The sequence below is a fragment of the Chiloscyllium plagiosum genome, chromosome 28, assembly GCF_004010195.1.
Source record: "Chiloscyllium plagiosum isolate BGI_BamShark_2017 chromosome 28, ASM401019v2, whole genome shotgun sequence".
NCBI classification, from domain to species: domain Eukaryota; kingdom Metazoa; phylum Chordata; class Chondrichthyes; order Orectolobiformes; family Hemiscylliidae; genus Chiloscyllium; species Chiloscyllium plagiosum.
The window spans coordinates 5,708,724-5,727,473 of NC_057737.1; the positions used below are offsets into that span (position 1 = coordinate 5,708,724).

Below are 18,750 nucleotides of genomic sequence, written 5' to 3' on the forward strand. Positions count from 1 at the left end.
AGGCTCCCTTGTTGAATGTTTTTAAGGCAAAGACACGTAGATATTTGAACAGTAAAGGAATTAAGGGTTATGGTGAGTGGACAGGTAAGTGGAGATGAGTCCACGAAAAGATCGGCCATGATCTTCTTGAATTGAGGGACTAAATGGCCTCCTCCTGCTCCTATTTCCTATGTTCTTGCACTTGCTTGCAGTTTTGAAACAAGTGACAATTATCACCTGGAGAACAGAGGCATCAGATGCATGGGCACACCATTCCTGCAATTTTCCTTCCAAAACATATGCCAACTTGATTGAAACTGTATCACTATTCCTTTACTGTTACCAGATCAAAATCTTAGAATTGTTTGAATCCAAAAATGATTAGCTTCTTCTTTTCCAAGGATAAATTCTTAATTGTCCTCCAGCCTTTACTTAAGGTTACATTTCTCAACACTGGAAGTGACTATTTGCAGCTAGATGGGATTTCTGCGTCTGAATTAAATAATATATTCTTATCCATTTGTACCATCAGTAAAGAAAAATAAAATTTGCTCTCCACATTCACTTTAAGACAGAGTGTAGAACAAGAATAGTTTGGAGCACCTTAAGGCTGGGAATTACAATCAGGATTTCACCTTTAGTCAAGTTTGACTTATCATGTATAAGAATTCAATTAGCACTGCTGGCTTACTTAGGAGATGGACAAACAGTAACATAGGCTGTTCATGCTGTTCAATAATCATCAAGGACAGATTCCTAAATTGGCAATCCTGGACTGAAGGGCAAGATGTGGACAAGTTTATCAGCATTTAAGATTCTAAATATATTTTCACAGACAAAAAAGAGCAATATATTCAGTCAGCATTCACCCATTTCAAAAGATGAGAGCGTTTTAGGATCCCATATTAAGTAATACAAGTGATTGGGTGTGGAGATAGAGGACGTAGTAGTTGGGCCTGTAATCAGAACACATAATGGAGCAAACATCAGGTAAAAATGCTGAGATATTCAGGTTTATTCAAAACACTAAACCTATCTTGTTCACAGTCTAGACTAGCACATGGAAGCAGCAATGGTCTCAATTAGAAATGATTCAGACAGTCACAGAAATATACAAAAACGTTGAGCAGAAAATATTCAAATAATTAAAAACATTCTTAGTTCAAGCATTCCACGAGGGAACATTATGGACAGGTTGTATTGGAAAATCCAGACTAAAAATTATAACTTGGAGGAATAAATATTGATTTGCCCCTCTGCATATCCCAATGTTAATCACTTCTCTTAGTGGCTGTGACTTCAGTTGTTTAAGCCCAAAGGTCTGGAATATCATTCTTACACACCTCTATCTCTCTATCACTTTTCTCCTTTAAGACGTTTATTTAAATTTTCATCTTTGAGATCTTGGTCACCTCAATATATCTCCTTATATGGTTCAGTGTTATATTGTTTGAGATTATAGAGAAGCATCCTGGAATATTTTAAGCTGTTGAAAGGCACTAAACAAGTTCTTATGAGCTACTTATGTCTCAAACTTTCTATTTATGCAAATATTATAGAAAATAATTTTACTTTACAAACCACATTGCATGTATTCTTCTGAGAATGCTGTGCATTTTAAACTATATATCATATACACATGGTGCTTTATTTTTTGGAGGTAAGCTTTATTCTCAATCAGGAAATAAGTAACTAAAATATTGGCAAAGGGATTGATATTAGTACAGCTAAGAACAAAAACAATGAATAGGAGATATGGAGGAGATTGAAGGGCTTGATGTGCATTTTAATTAAAGTATTTCATTGCGACCATAGATTTTAATTACTGTTTTCTGAGTTTGTCCCTCACATAAAGCACCATGACGCTGAACATCTTCGTGACTGCCAATGCTTTCATTCATGGTGCAGAAGATGTGCTTTAAATATTCAAGCCTGCTCCATGCTACAATGAACAAGGGTGATTAAAGTACAGGCCACATACAACACAAGACCATCTACAAAATCAAAGTAGGTTAAAAGCTGAATAATCGTTAACAACAAGAAACATCAACCCATAATTCTGGGTAGGAAATGCTACAGTGTAAAGGTTGAGGAGTAATTTAAGTGTTTGGAATTATTAAATAAAGTAGATGAGCAGAGCTATTTATAAGATCATAAGCTGTAGGAGCAGAAGTAAACCATTCAGCCATTAAGTCTGCTCCTCCATTTGACAAGATCATGGCTGATCTGATAATCCTCAACTCCACTTTCCCGCTGTTTCCCCATACCCCTCGATTTCCTTACTGATTAAAAATCAATCTATCTCTATCCTGAATTTTCTTAATGATCCAACCATGACTGCACTTTTAAGAAATTCCTCTTCATCTGTCTTAAATGGACAAGCCTTACTCAGATTATGCCCTCTAGTTATAGACTGTCCCACAAGCAGAAACGACATCTCTGCATCTGCCTTGTCAAGTACCCCTCAAATCTTATGCATTTCATAATGTCACCTCTTATTCTTCGTCAATGAGTGCTGATCCAACCAAGTCAACCTCATAAGAAAATCCTTCCTACTTCATCTGGTGGAAGATCCAGAACTATGGGACGTAATCTTAAATTTAAAACCAGGGTACAAAGTAATTGAATGGCTGAACAGGCAACTGGAGATGAATTTTTGTTCCTATCACACACAGGAAAAGGAAATAAATATAAAGCAGGAACATGTCTTTCTCCCCCTGTGAAATGAATCGTACAGACATTTCCTATAACTGGTTTGGAGACAAAGTCAAGTGTAAAAAAGCCAAATGACAATACAAGTAACAAAAATGGAAAGATCGTGTATACCAATGTTTTTCTTGATTCTTTCTTCTAACATTAAAAATCCAAGTTTAGATTAAAAATGATTTCCATGAAGAATGAAAAACAGGTGTACAAAAGATAACAGACTCTTCCTGGTATCAGCTCGGCTATCGGCTTTATTACATATTCCTCACAGCATAACATGGCTAATTCAGGTAATAGGAATCAAAAAGAACATCATGGAGTAGAATCTATTACTGGTGTAGTTTTAGTAAAAATATTGAACCCCAGGGAAGCCCAATACAAGAAGAGGCTATTGTACTTTTGAGGAAACAATTCAAGAACTAGTGCACAATAATAATTGGTGAATATTGAATGCAAGAATGAAAACAAATGGAGTAATTTGATAGCGATTGGAAGAAGATCACAATAACACAGCCTAATTGGTACCTTCGTCCTGCCAGTGGTAAGGAGGATGCCACACTCAGTGGACTATTCACAAACAACAGAACAATGACAGCTACAATGAAGATGCAATGACAGAGCAAAGCAAAACACAATGTTGATCAGATGGAAGACACCACATCGTCAGATAGCCTACCAACTGTTGTCGCCAACCAAGCTAACAGCCAACACCAGTCTGATAAGCTATCTCACAGAATGGTAAATGATGAAGCTGAATGTGACAAAACCTATAACTGATACCAAAAAGAGTGGAAATAAAACAAAACGGTATACAGAACTTTATTCATTTTAAGTTAGTATGAATATCTTCTGAGCATTAAATATTGATTTTCAGTTTGGAATATAAAAGTCTAAGTGACTGGAATAATGAAATTTTGTTCCATATCTAATATATTTTGAGTTGAACAAATGCACATTAAAAGAGCGCCAGTTTGCTATGCCAGATTATTAGATTTGAATCCCAGATTTAGCAGAAATTCAAACTGTCAAGTCCTCATGGACAGGTTTACTTGGTTGTTGATCAGACTGTAGCATTGCATAGTATTGGTGGGTTCCACTGGGTGCAACACATTGTTGGCTGATCTCAAAGCAATGGTGACCATTAATCCAGCCTCATCTCCTAAGAGAGGATTAATATGGTCAAGAAGGCACGCGCGCGCGCGCACACACACACACACACATTCAATGCTTTTTTAAATATGAAAGAGATGAAACAAATATTAGGCAATAGAATTAGGATTGAATTCCTAGTTTGAAGTTTTTAAATTTCACACAATACAACCTCCACATCCACTTTATATCAAACACTCGAACATATTATAAAATAATGCTCTTGCTTATGTTATAGGAAATAATAATACAAGGGTCATTTACATTTCCTCATGCAATTTTCCTCAATGAGGTTTGGTGAGTCACGAGTAATTTTACAAAGTGTCCCTCATTATTTCCCTTAATAGATCAATTCTCCAAACACCAATGTATGTAATAATAAGATAGCATGTTTATAGAACATGCCAAAATGCCTCTGTTGGCGAACTACTTGCAAAATGTTGTTGTGTTACTAGAAATAGAAATTGTTTTAGATGTATTACTTTTTTGATTTAACATTATAAGCCCACTGCTGTGGCAGATATCAGTTCTAACATGTTATTGAGTGAGAACATGGAGAACAGTTGCAACTGAAATTCCAATTTGGGATCACTCAGTGCACTGAACCATACAAAACCATAATATTTAAATTCACAAACTTTCATGAAAATCCTAGAGAGAGATAATATATTAGTTCCAATTTTATTCTCAATAGAAAATGCACTAATTAACATAGAATCTGAGTTTTAGTTCAAACAGCTCCTCAAGGAAGCTTCTGAATTGTCTCTTTCATGCAATATGCCTTGCATGTGAATAATTTAAGAAATACTCTCCAGCCTAAAACAAAAACAAATTTGTTTCCTTACTTCATTTTTGATAATTGTACCTATGTAAACAACAAAACATATTAGTTTACGAATGGTAGTATACAAATTACTATGCAGGATCAGAGTCATTTGAGTTTATACATAATGGGCACATGTAGTTTTGGATTTATATAAACAATTATGACATTCCCCACAAAAATTGACAAAGACACAGACTAAAGTTCAGTCTGAAAGATGATCAAATGTAGTTTTATAAAGTCAGATTAAATTTATCATGTTAAAATTTACAGAGCAAAAACTGATGTTGCTTTTTGTATGTACAGTTAAAGATGGATAGCTTCTAATAGTTTTTCTTTCACCATCATTGGAAAGTATGAGCAGAGATGAGCAATATCAGTTTAAATGTTTTGTGCTATATAGGGCACAAGACAACATACGACCTCATTAAGATATAGATAAGATAATACAGAGGTTGAGATAATAAATACTAGAAATCAAAAATCTATTTACCTCTTTGACATAGTCTACACATACTGTTTCTCTCTCTCTGTCCACATCGATTCTCCATCAGCAAGTGTGAAGGGAACAAAATGATTGCCATCAACACTAATGCTTTCTCTTCTCAGCCAGTTTGATAAGCCTGTAAATGATGTCCTATCTTTAGCACCTCACTTAGTCATTGTATATTGGAATACTGATGGGACCCTCAATGTATGAAACTTGTGGTAACAAATCATAGTTTGTACAGTTGCTGAAGAATCTGCACGATGAAATATCCATAGCAAAGACTATTTATTTAATGAGGTGCAGTAGAAAGTGGGGCAATGGAGATAAAGATTCAATAAAGGAAGAAAAATATGATTAAAATGTCACAATTTAGCTATTCAAATTTAGTAATCTCTGAAGAGAATTTAACTGTTATTTTCAAGTTGTCCTTATTAAAGGTCATTAAAACATTGCCACCATTGTATTTATGAACTGACAATATGGTTTGCTTTGCTTAGCAGAGGATTCCATTCAAAAATAGGCTTTGAACAAATGTGTTCCTCAAACTGAGAGTTCAAGCAGCTAATGCAATTTTACTTTCACAAATCATATTGAGGGCATATTCTACACTGTGCCCAAGTTAATTTGGAGCAAATTAATGTCATTTCAATGGGGTTCCATATTTAATATTTACATCCATCCTGCAATTTCCTTTATTCACTAACATGACGTCAATTGAAACTAAGATACTTTCAATGTTTTTTTTAAATCGGAGATAACAAATAGATAAGAAACCATGAAAGTGGAATTCAAGTTGTAGTATCTGTGCTAATCAAGAAAGTTTTTTTTCCACAACCTGTAAATGTAGAGATTTATAATAGTCCCTCCCTAACCTACTTTGCTTCATTAAATTAGTTCCAGCTTGTGGAACAAAGAAGCAACAGATGGTTTTCATGAATCATTATCTAACCTGGGCCTTGTGCAATTTTTTTTTAAAATTAAAAAGGTTACTTTTTCATTTCATTTTCTCTTCAGTGTATTTCTGTGACTGGATCCGTTTAGCGTAGCTCTGAGCCATGGAGTTAACGATGGAAAGAATGAAATAGCACACCATAACGATGACTACTTTCTCAAAGATCCAGGACAGCCAATTTTCATTCTAATAGAGTCAGGATGAAGGTTGGGAAGAAAAGAGAAAAACAACATATAAAGCATTTATTTAAATGGCTTAAACTAGAATCAACAGCAGACTGTTACCATTTTAATTAGACCAACATGCAGCATTTGTAACAGTCCCAAAGACTTTTTTCTTGTAAATTCATCAAAGAATTGAAGAATATGTGAGTGTGTCAAACTCTACATATTGATTTGTCATTGTCAGTTACAGAGTTGTTTGGAACAGGGTGGGTGAGAGAGAAGTGAAGATCCTTGCACAGACCAAACATCCATTTAGAAGAAGCAGCAAGGGAAATATATTTCTTTTCCAACCAAATGGCAAAAGCTAAACTTTATAGATATAACTTAGCAAGTGGCATGAAAAAAGGTCCTCTGCACACTTTCAAATCATTTAATTTAATATTTTAATGAAGAGACTAACTGTTTGCCACAGGCTAAAAACAAACAGTATTTAGGGTTATTAAAACATCAGCTACATACCTAGCTAGCCCTTGGACAAATCAAACTCATGAATACAGACAGAAAGTGAAAATTAATTACTGCCATAATTGGCATAAAATTATATCGGTCTTTAGTGAAGTATTCTCTCCAAAGGTCTAATTTCTCTTCATAAGTTTGTTTAGTTGCCTAATGCAATATTTATTCATTTTCAGGACTGTAACAAAGCATTGATTGTTTTGTAGTCCCCAGATGAAGTTCAGTCAAAGATATTTAATGCTTAGGATGTATTTGTCAAGTGGCCACAAGTGACGACCTATTGGTCAGTACTGGAAATTTGTTTTTACAAACATGACAAAAGGTTTTGGAAACCAGTGCAGCGATAGGAAACCAGATTTTCATTGCCTTAATAGATCAGGCTAAAATGAGTTTTTAACATCATTCTGAGGCTATTAAAAGACAGCAAGCTAAAATCTGACAAAAGTATCAATATGGTGGGGATCCCTCTCAGGAAAAAACTGATGGGAATTTAGTTCATCACCTCCTCTTTCAGGCATGCATGTGACACTTCTCACTGGTCAATTTAGTTGATACTGCGGAGGTGCCCATTTACATGCCTACAGAACTGCTCCATCTGCAGATTTAAATTAGCACAGCAAGCCATAAAAGAAGTCTGAATCAAAAAGAGAAAAAAATCTTTCAACAATTCAATTAGACTGACACACATTCACGGAACCAGTCCTTCTGTATTCATCTGGCGACAGGATCACTATTTTGCTTCAATAAATGCCAATAAATAAATAAAAACTTTAAAGAGTTTGGTTTGGATATTTTGCATCTATGGCCATGTTGAAACAATGGCTCTTAGCCAAACCAAAGTACTTTTGTTAACATACCAGTGGAAACTTGTCTGATAGGGGTTTAATAAAGAAGATAAAATGTTCATGCATTTTGAAATAGTTTGCTAGATTCTGGAAAATATCATTCTCATTTAAGAAGGAAAGGTAATGTAGATAGAGGCATTTTTTTCTTATTACGAATGATTTCAGTGAGGGGACATGCGTGAATTGTAACAAGCATTTGGTGTTTCTTTCCATGTGGGTTATCGTACATTCAAATCACCAATATTTCAAGACTAACCAGTAGCAAGTTATTTTTATATGTGGAAAAAAATGATTAAAACTACTATTTAAGAAAATGCAGAAGTAAAAACTGATCCTTCCAGTTTTGACCCTCCAAGGAGAGGCTTTGTCAAAGAACAAAATCCATAAATACTTCAACATCAGCTTTCACATAACATGTGAATGGAGTTGAAAATCTTATGTCTATGACAGCATGTCACAAATAGCTGTTCCATTGCAAGGAAGTACCCAGATTTTAAAAAGTTGCACAAGTATTGAGCTTGGTGACTGTTACATCCACGTCATCACTACTGTACACCACATACCAAGTTTTGTTTTTGGGTTGAAGTGGGGAAGGTGGTGGAAATAGTTTAAATATCTTTCTAGACATGTTTGGAGAGAATAAAAATAATGTGCAATTAATACAATGTCTTTTAAATCATACTGTATTCAAACACTGGATCAAAAAGATCATATCACATTCAAATATTGCAAACTAATTGTTTTTTTCAGGCACAGGACTTAAATTTCAAGCCTAAGTTAGTCAAATTACATAGTTATAACTGTCCAAACGTTTTGAGATTTAATATTTTCATAATCTTTTAAACTACTTACTGAAAATACAATCTCTGTGGTTTTAATGCCTACAGTGGTACAAGGTCCGGAGTTGGTCACAAGTATAGGATGTGGTGACATCATTTAAGACCACCTTCATCATCACAGCTTGTAATAAGGTCATACAGTTTCAGCCTTTCCATTGAATGATACCTCATTTATAGTGGGTATGGAAAATTGCTCAGGACCAGAACACAGAAAGGTTATCTCAATGTGGTTATCTACTCTTGATCACTTATCTGAGACAGTTGAAGTGGACTGAACGTCAGAAAAACTCTACTTTCAGAATATTTTCTAAGTGGAGTCCTGACCATATTTTCTAGATTTTGAATTACTGCAGTCCTCAATTTCTGGCTCCGAGACCTTTGGCCAGTTTGAGGTCCCAATTACCTGCAATTTAAGAGTTCTCCAGGAACTATGGATTTAGCAATTAATCATTAGAGTCAGTCAGGTGAACAGAAGAATGATACACAGGCCAAAAATATTTTAACATAAAACTCAAAACACAAACAAATTACATTCATGGTGGTCTTACCGCTTCTACTGCATCGCCAGACTTATGGTGAAGCTTGGCTTTCTGGGCCTCCAAGTATTCTCTGAAGGGTTTCTGAAGTGAAGGGCCTAAGCTTGGAATTGCCCTATGTGGATGAATTCCAATTCCACAGATATTATTTGGGAAAAGGGAGAAAAGAAACAAATAGTTAATTTTACTCACCTATGAAAGTGCTGTATAAACTTAAAACAAAAGTTAAAGTTAGTTAAATCTTGTGCATCTGGCACCACCAGTCATTTGTGATTAAGTTAAGGAGCAGCAGTATGAACTCAAGTACTGCACTGGCAGACCACAGTATCTCAAATGAATGATTCTCACAAGGCTGGCCCCATATATCACTGTCAGTTCCTGTAAAAACTGGTTTGAACTGATCAATAAGGAAGTGAGTCGGTGTTGTGTCATTGCCAGCTAAGAAAGAAACTACACTCCCACCCCATTTATGACTCGCCCCGACAGCTCCTGGAAGGGTGGCCACTTCCAAATATATCAGGCCTTATAAGGAAATACAGCATGTCATTCTTTTACTGTTAAGAACCTACTAGCAATTTTCATAGTACCTCCTCCTTGTTCTTTTACATCTCCTCCTCCACTAGCACCAGCACCCCCACCACGACTCAGCAGTTGGTGATTAACCAGGAGAAAAACAAGGTATTATGAACATTTTCTTGTGAGGTTACTTCACATTTATTCTCCCATGGTACAGTGTGTATTATTAAAATGAGAGGGAGTGAAAGCCGCACCTACCCACACGGCACACAAAACTCTTGAATCATGCAACGACACAGATACTTTATATTTTAAGTTGTTGAGCGCAAACCTAATTTCAATAGAAAAATGTAAAACTGGATAATGGTCAAGGAAACAGGAAGGTGAAGGTCCAAAAGAAGACATGTCATTAGCACAAGAATAAGTTTTCTAATGCTATAAACAATGAGATAGCAATTCTGATGAGAGGTGTTCAATCAGCACCAAAAGAAACCCGCTTTGAAACAATATATTACTATAAATGATTCATTTACTGAGATACTGTGCCAATACTCTTTATTTCCTTCAAATCAGACCTGAACAAATCTTCTCATTTAAACAAGGAGAACAAGATATGGGAGCATAATTAAGCCATTCAGCCCATCAAGTCAGCTCTACCATTTGATCATGGTTGATCCATTTCTCAATTTCATTCTCCTGCTTTTTCTCTGTAACTGTTAATCCCCATACCAACCACAAACCTATCTTTCTTTGTTTTAAATACACTGAATGATTTAGCCTCCACAGCCTTCTGTGACAATATAACAATTCTGGTTTATGGAATTCCTTCTGATCTCCATTCTAAAGGGTTGTCCCTTCACTCTGAGGCTGTGTCTTTGCGTTCAAAGATTAGAAACATCTTCTCCATGTCCATTCTATCTAGCTTCTCAGTATTCTGTAAATTTCAATTAGATCCCCCTCATGCTTCTCAAAGCCATCAAGTACAGATCCAGAGTCCTCAAACATTCTTCATGTGACAAGTCCTTCATCCCAGGGATCATTCTTGTAAACCTCTTCTGCTCCCCCCCAGCTGTCCAAGTGCTTATACAGCCTCCCGCTTTCTCAACATTACTCTTCCTCCACACATCTTTGACTTAGCTGCAAACTCTATCGCAAAGCACAATTTTAAAAGCTGACACTGATGAGAGAGATAGATGAATAACTTCAGATTTTTTTCTTACAATTTCCACTAAATGCAAAATAGGTCGATTACTCAGTGCTTTACTAAAAATGTGGTCAGTCTCATTCAGAAGGTAAATGTCTTCACAAGAATCTCACCATAATTAGAAATACAGCATTTTAAAAAAGGCAGTCAGTTCTCTAATCTCTTGACGTTAACATAAGCCTTTAGGTTCACAATTAATCTTCTACAACAAATGTGGGTAAAAACTGCCAATGGCTATAGATTGCACAATGTGCTGAACCACTTATTTATGGGACACCCTTCATTGATAAAAAAAATTATAAACTTCATCATTAATTGCAACCCCTTTTCCAAGTATTCCCCCTTGTCTGCCTTGGGAAATGATTATGGAGGAGATAAAAATTTCCAAAGAAAACACCTCAGTAATGAATAAAGTACTGATTTTGTAGACATTGTGGCTTTGTCTGTGAACAATTCCAATGATCGTTTATATGCTTGTACTAACCTTTGCGTCAGCTGATACCCATTTTCCAGTTTTGGCAAATCAACAATATTGCCAAATGTGTTTGGTGTACCTTCAAATGTTGGCAATTGTGGACTCTGGCCAACTTGAAATTTAATTGTTAAGGCAACAGTGTAAACTTTTCTTCTGGTTGCTAAAGTTGCAATTTTATGTAATACTGATTTGATATTGTTTGGTGCAGCAGATATTGATCCATTTGTTAACAGATCCCAACTGAGAGAGATGTATGAGCTAATTATCTCACTCATTATATCCTACCTGGTTATACTTTTCAAGTATTTAATAGCTGAGACATATTGCTGTTCAAGTCAAACCTTAAAGTTGCCTAAATTGGACACATTGTCAGTACATGAAAACATGCTGCAAGGATGAAGGTGTTACAGGAGTGCAAACAGTTATTGTCACCATCATAAATGGTTAAAGAAAACCCAACACAGAGAAACCTCGATTATCCAAAGGGGATTTCAAGGTCCTGATAGAAACATTACATCAAAGAGCTGTTTCAACCCCGATCGAGTCTTTTGTTTACAGGTGCAATGATTAAAAACGAACTCGGCTCACTGAAATGCTGCGTAGAACAGTCCTGGACAGTTCAGGCACGGTCTCCAAATGACTGACTTCCTGCCCTCTCTCTCTCTCTCTCTTCTCACACTTTCCCTGGAGTTCTACACAGGGGTGAACCCTCAACCTCCCCCCTTCCCCCTTCCCCAGATAATCTCTGCCCTGTACAGGGCAGAGCTGGAACCTGTCAAAAAGTTGTGTATGCGCGTGCACGCTATTTGGAGACTTACCCCACAAAGGCAGTTTGGTGTACAGTCCGGCTGCGCTGGGGGCACGGGACAGGGAGTGGACTGGGTTGGGGACAGTAGCGGAGAGGGTTGGGGGCGGGAGCGGAGTCTTGTGCGCAATGTGCTTTTGCCTAGTCTCCTGAACGGACAGCAGACTTCACAGAAAACTACAAGCCCCAGAGGAAATCAATTAACCAAATAATCAGTTATCCGAATGAAATAGTGCCCGCCCATGTTGTTTGGATAATCAAGGTTCCCCCGTATACACTCCAATGTAAACTGAATTTATTAATGACTTCCTGCATTTTTGTTTGTTGTCCATCTTTTCAGTTAATTCTACTTTTATAACGATAGGATATTTTGTTTTGGATTTATTTATTATATGTCATCAGTACAGGAATTCCTCAGGATAGTGTCCTAACCATCTGCAACTGCTTCATCGAATACTTTCCCCCAAATATAATGTCAAGGAGGGTAGAAGAGACAGAGTGACAAAAAAACAGAGAGAACACTCGCTGATGATGGCCCATTATTCAGCACCATTCACAACTCCCCAGATACTGAAACAGTCGGAGTCCATATGCAGCAAGATATATACAATCTCCAGACTTGGGCTAATAAGTGACAAGTAAAATCTATGTCACCCAAGTGCCACACAATTATCTACAACAAGACAGAATCCAACCATCACCAGTTGACATTCAATGGCATTACCATCTTAGAATTCCCCACTAACAACATCCTGGGGTTACTATTGACCAGAACTAGCTATATCAATAATTGGCGAGATGACCAGGTCAGAGGCTAGGAATTCTGTAGTGGGTAACTCATCGCCTCACTCCACAGTGTCTGTCCATCATCTACAAGGTACAATTCATGAGTGTGATGGAATACTCCTTACTTGCCTGGATGGATGCAGCTCCAATGAGATTCAAGAAACTTGACACTATTCTGGACAAAACAGCCCACTTGTTTGGCAAACTATCCACCAACATTCACTCCCATTACCACTAAAGTCCAGTGATAGCAGTGTATTCCATCTATGAGACACTGCACGAACTCACCAAGCTCCTTTAATGATACCTTCAAAATCTGTCATCTCTCTCACCTAGGAGGGCAAGGGCAGAAGATATATGGCAACACCACTCTCTACCTGCAACATTTCCTCCAGGCCATATACCAATCCTGACTGGGAACTATATTGTCTCGTCACTGGCTCAAGACCCTGGAGCTCCCTTCCAAACAGTACAGGGGGCATCACTATAATCCAAGGATTGCAGTGGTTCAAGGTGGCAGCTCAGTCCCACCTTCTCCAGGGCAATTCATGACAGGGAATAAATACTGGCCAAACCAATGAAGCCCACATTTTATGAATAAATATTAAAATGCAAAAATTAGCCATCCTTCATTAGATTAGCTTTGAGACAACATAGACTTCTGTAATACCTGTGAGGATATCTTTCCTGAGAAAACCTGATGCTTGCTGGGGTAAAGTTCTATATTTGTTTATAGAATATGGACACTCTATACGAACAGACATATTTGCAGGACATCAAGTCCAATTACTTCTCAACTTGATAACTCGAAGCTTTTTCAGCAAAGATCATCAGATAGTGTCTGGGAGTTGGACCAAGATCATTTAAGGTGATTACTGCCCTAGGTGCTTTCAATTGAGTTAGAATGTACTCAGGCTTAAGATTACTTCACTATCCTAAGAGATCCAATCTTCCATTCGTTATATTGAATATGAATTCATGAATCAACCAAGAATATAGATAGGCCAGTTTATATTCAGACTGAGAATCTTGAACTTCATTACTCGAGAGCTGGCCTTGCTTCCAAATTATAATGTGTTTCTAGCTCCGCTAGAAACAAAATGATTCAGAGTAGCAGGAAACTAGGCTAAATAGAAATATTTGGGGAGCTGGACTTGCTTTATTTGGAATTGAGTTTTCAACATAATAAACAGCAAGATTGATTGAGGCAACTTGTTGTTAATGCAAGAGGATTCAAACAGTGATGAGAATTATGAATAAAGAGAGTCTCTAAGTATGAATTAACAACAGCTGTGCTAGTTGAGTGCCACAAATAGATGTGAGGTCATAAGATGCATTTTGGAAAAGAGTAGCCATCAATGAGCCTGGTGAAAAGACAAGCAAACAGAACAGAAATTGTTCCCCTTTAAAGAACAAACGCAGGTCACTTGTACCTTTTCCCTTGCACTGAACGTTCTTGTGTTCATCCAATGGAGGAAGTTGGCCATTATCCCGAGGTCCTTTAATTTTTTTTAATGAATCTAGGTATCACTGGCGAAACCATTCTTGGCTTCCCATCTCTAATTGCCCTCAAACTGAGTGGCTTAGACAGTTAAAATATAGCCTGGAGTCACATGTAGACCAAACTAAGTAAAGGTGGCAGATTTCCTTCCCTAACACACATCCGTGAATGAGATGAGTTTCTGTGAAAATTACTGATTGTTCAATGGCACCATTACAGAGATTAGCATTCAATTCTAGAAATTAATTAAAAATTAAATGTATTAATTAATTTAATGTATTTTTTTCACCAGGCGTTATGGCGGGACTGCACCTATGTGCTTAGGACTTTAGTTTGGGCATCTGGTCCTTTCTAGTCCAGTGACATTACCACTACCCCACTGTCTCCCCTCACATAATTCCAGAAAACGATAAGATTTAATAAAATGAAATCCATGAGAACTAACAGAAATCTAATAACTATTTTGTGGTATATCATATAGCTGAACTCAGAAACAAGATAGATTTTGTACTGATGTATTCATAGTTTTAGAATCCCAGATTTAAAATTACTATTTGAACTGGTAGAATTGGCAACTCTGCAAATAAAACGAGGCCCCTCTTTCAGATGCTAATAAATATTTTGTGCTGGTCAAGTTGCAAACACTGCTAGATTATTTTTGATTTAGCTTTTCATCATTGAACCTCAGGTTAAAACGTCAGATGTTTGTAATTTGATGATTCAGTATCCAGTTGTGATGATCTTCTTCCATTATTTTGATCCTGGATCTAATAGCAATACTGATTGACATTGCTCAAGGAAAATTTTCCAGTGATCACTGACAGCTAATAATTATGTTTACTGCTCATGTTAAAATGTTTACAATGATGTTATAAGGCCACTTCAAGAGATCTCATTTTTGCAGATAGCTTTGTCCATTCACTTTAGTAGACCCCTTAGGAGGTATTGGTGGCTAAGTGCACTGGACACACAAGTCATGGATCTTTGAACTTTCTGAAGGGGTGTACACCAGAGCTAGCCACTCCTGAAGCAAGGTTATCCAGTGCAGCATTTGTTTTGGCATCTACCACATAATGAGTCTCACATCAGGAGTAGTGATAGGGAAACTCCTGAAGAAAACTCTGGAGTGAATTCAGCTCTATTTGGAGAGGCAACGTTTGATCAGGGACAGACAGTATAGCATTGTCAGAGGAAGTTCATGCCCAAAACATTTGATTGAATTTTGAGAGATGACCATATGTACAAATGAGTGTAGTGTACTTGATGTAGTTCATATGGAACAAAGCCTTTGACAAGGTGCCACATGGGAAACTGATAGAGAAGGCAAAAGCACTTGGGATCCAGGGTAACCTAGCAAGATAAATCCAAAACTGGCTTAGTGGAGGAGACAGAGGGTGGTGGGAGAAGGCTGTTTTGTGACTGGATGCCAAAGTCCAGTGGTGTACCACAGGGGTCAGTACTGGGTCTAACAGTCCCTTACTGTTATGGTGATATATATAAATTGGCTAAGTGATTAATAGTGAAGAAAGAGGTTTTAGGCTACAGGAAAATATGATGAATTAGTCAGATGGGCAAAATGGTGGTGGATGGAATTTAACGCTGAAAAGTATGAGGTGATGCACTTTGGAAGAAGTAACAAGACAAAGGACTAATCAATGAACGGCAAGAAACTAGGAAGCTTGGAGGAACAGACGGATCTTGGAGTGCTTGTCCACAGATGTTGGAGGGCAGAGCGGACAGGTTAATAGGGTGGTTAAGGTGGCATATGGGACATGAGCCTTTATCAGTCATGGCAGGGAGGTTATATTGGAGTTGTACAAAACTTTAGGCCACAGATGAATTATTGTGTGCAGTTCTGATCGCCACATTATTATAGAATCATAGAATTCATACATTACAGAAAGAGGGCATTTGGCCCATTGAATCCGCACCAACTCTTGGAACAGCATCCCACCCAGACCCAGCTTGCCATTCTATCCCAGTTATGATTGGAAAGTTCTGATTCCATTGCAGAGAGTGCAGAAGAGATTTACCAGGATGTTGCCTGGGTTGCAGCATTTTAGCTATGAAGAGAGTATAGACAGACTGGATTATTTTCTTTAAAGCAAAGAAGGCTGAGGGGGGACCTGATTGAGATGTATAAGATTATGAAGGGCATAGACAGGGTGGATAAGAAGCTGCAGTATTCCTGAGTTGAAAGGTCAATAATGAGGGGGCATAATTTTAAGGTGAAGGGCAAGGGGTTTAAAGGGGACTCGATGAAAATATTTTTTTACAGAGAAGGTGGAATGCACTTCAGTTTACCCGGAATCTGGAGTGCACTGCCTGGGAGAGTAGTAGAGGCAGGAAACTTCCACCTTTAGAAAGCACTTAAAATATTATAATATTCAAGGCTATGGGCTAAGTGCTGAAAAGTGGATCAGTGTAGACAGGCAGACTTCATGAGCCAAAGGGCCTCTTCTGTGCTTTATGACCCTATGAATGCAGAAGATTCTCCAACCCATGCATAAAATCTACACCTGCCAATTACCACACTATTTGTCTCCACCCATTCATCAAGTGATGGAAGGAATCAATGACAATTGAGAAATGTCTATTTACAAATAGACTGTTCTGAAATGTTCCCGCACCTCTGCCCTTGAATCCCACCACTCCAATCGCACAAGGATAGAACCGCACCCCCCCCAACCCCGATCCTCAGCTTCCACCTCACCAACCTCCGGATACATTGCACCATCCTCCGCCATTTCCACCACCTACAAACAGACCCCACCACCAGGGATATATTTCCCTCCCCACCTCAGTGTTCCAGAAAGACCATTCCCTCTATGACTCCCTTGTTAGGTCCACACCCAACTCCTAGCACCTTCCACTGCCATTGCAAGAAGTGCAAAACCTGTGCCCACACCTTCACCCTTAACTCTCTCCAACACCCCAAAGCATCATTCCACATCTGACAGACATTTACCTGTACTTCCACACACGTCATCTACTGTTTCCGTTGCTCCCAATGTGGTCTCCGCTACACTGGGGAGGCAGGACGCCAACTTGCAGAAGGTTTCAGAGAACATCTCTGGGATATGCAGTAAGCAACCCCACCACCCGTTGGCCGAACACTTTAACTCCCTATCCACTCCACCAAGAATACACAAGTCCTGGGCCTCCTCCACTGTCAAACTCTAACCACCCAATACCTGGAGGAAGAATGCCTCATCTTCCGCCTTGGGACCCTCCAAGCATACTAGGTCAATGTCAATTTCACCAGTTTTTTTCATTTCCCCTCCCCCCACCTCATCCCAGATCCAATCTTCCAACTCGGCACCGCCCTCCTGAACTGTCCTATCTCTCCATTTTCCTTCCTACCTATCTGCTCTACACTCCTCTCTGACCTATCAGCTTCACCCCCACTTTTATCGCATTCCCAGTTACCTTCCCCCATCAGCCCTAACCCCCTCCCCATTTATCTCTCAGCCCCTTTATGCCACAAGCCTCATTGCTAATGAAGGGCTTATGCTCAAAACATCAATTCCCCTGCTCCTCAGATGCTGCCTGACCAGTTGCGCTTTTCCAGCACCACACTCTTCGACCCTGATCTCCAGTAGCTGCAGTCTTCACTTTCTCATATTTGTTCCTACGTGTTTGCCATGTCCCAGACATCTGGCCCTTTGACCGGGATAAAACAGAAGCCACCCTTAATATCAAAGTGATAAATTGCCTTTTGCATCTAGGAGCTTGAGCTAAATGGTAATCTATAGGGTTGAAACAAAAGTCCCTCAATAGCTGAAGTCAATTTTAGTGAAAAGTAAGTTAGGCATGATCACCAGAGGTATGTTATTGATGTAAAGTTATAATTACATAAATCCTCACTGAGGTCCCTCAGTTATTTATTAATGAACTTTCTTTATTTAATAGGATGTGGGCACAATAGATTGCTCATCCCCAAGTAGCTTCAAGAAGGTGCTGGTGAACTGTCTTAGTGGACTGCAACATTCCATGGATGGGGAGTGATAGTGGGGCAAGTGAATATTTAAGTGGTGGAATGGTGGATGGGGTGCCAGTCAAGTGCATTGTCCTGGATGGTGTTGAGCTTGAGTGACTCTGGAGATGCATTCATCCAGGCAAGAGGAATGTGTTTCATCATAGTCCTGAGATGTACATTGCCACATGGGGTGGCACAGTGGCTCAGTGGTTGGCACTGCTGTCTCATAGCCCCAACATTGGACAATTGTCTCTGTGGAGTTTCCACATTCTCCCCATGTTTGCATTGGTTTCATCCAGGTGATCCGGTTTCCTCCCACAATCCAAAAATGCGCACGTTAGGCAGATTGGCATTCATCCACAAACTCCATCAACTCCATCAACAAACACATCGACCTGGACCCAAATATACCAACCACTACAGCGGACAGCTGAAACTGACAACCGGAAGCGGCAGGGACAGACCACTATAAACACCGGAGGAAA

At 38.4% G+C, this 18,750-nt stretch overlaps 1 protein-coding gene and 1 long non-coding RNA gene across 6 annotated transcripts in view; one reads left to right on the forward strand and one right to left on the reverse strand.

The window, feature by feature from the left end:
- LOC122563903 overlaps nucleotides 1–18,750 on the forward strand; it is an 87,859-nt gene that overhangs the window by 56,284 nt on the left and 12,825 nt on the right. The gene's annotated exons all lie outside the window — the stretch shown is intronic.
- Nucleotides 966–18,750, reverse strand: part of vmp1 (vacuole membrane protein 1) — a 202,678-nt gene continuing 184,893 nt past the window's right edge. For all 5 annotated transcript variants that reach the window (XM_043718131.1, XM_043718127.1, XM_043718128.1 and 2 more), the window contains 2 exons: nucleotides 9,012–9,114; nucleotides 966–6,285 (listed from right to left, as the gene is read on the reverse strand). In XM_043718131.1, the coding sequence (XP_043574066.1) occupies nucleotides 6,142–6,285; nucleotides 9,012–9,114 (247 nt within the window). In that variant the 3' untranslated portion in view covers nucleotides 966–6,141. The remainder of the gene's footprint in view (nucleotides 6,286–9,011; nucleotides 9,115–18,750) is intronic.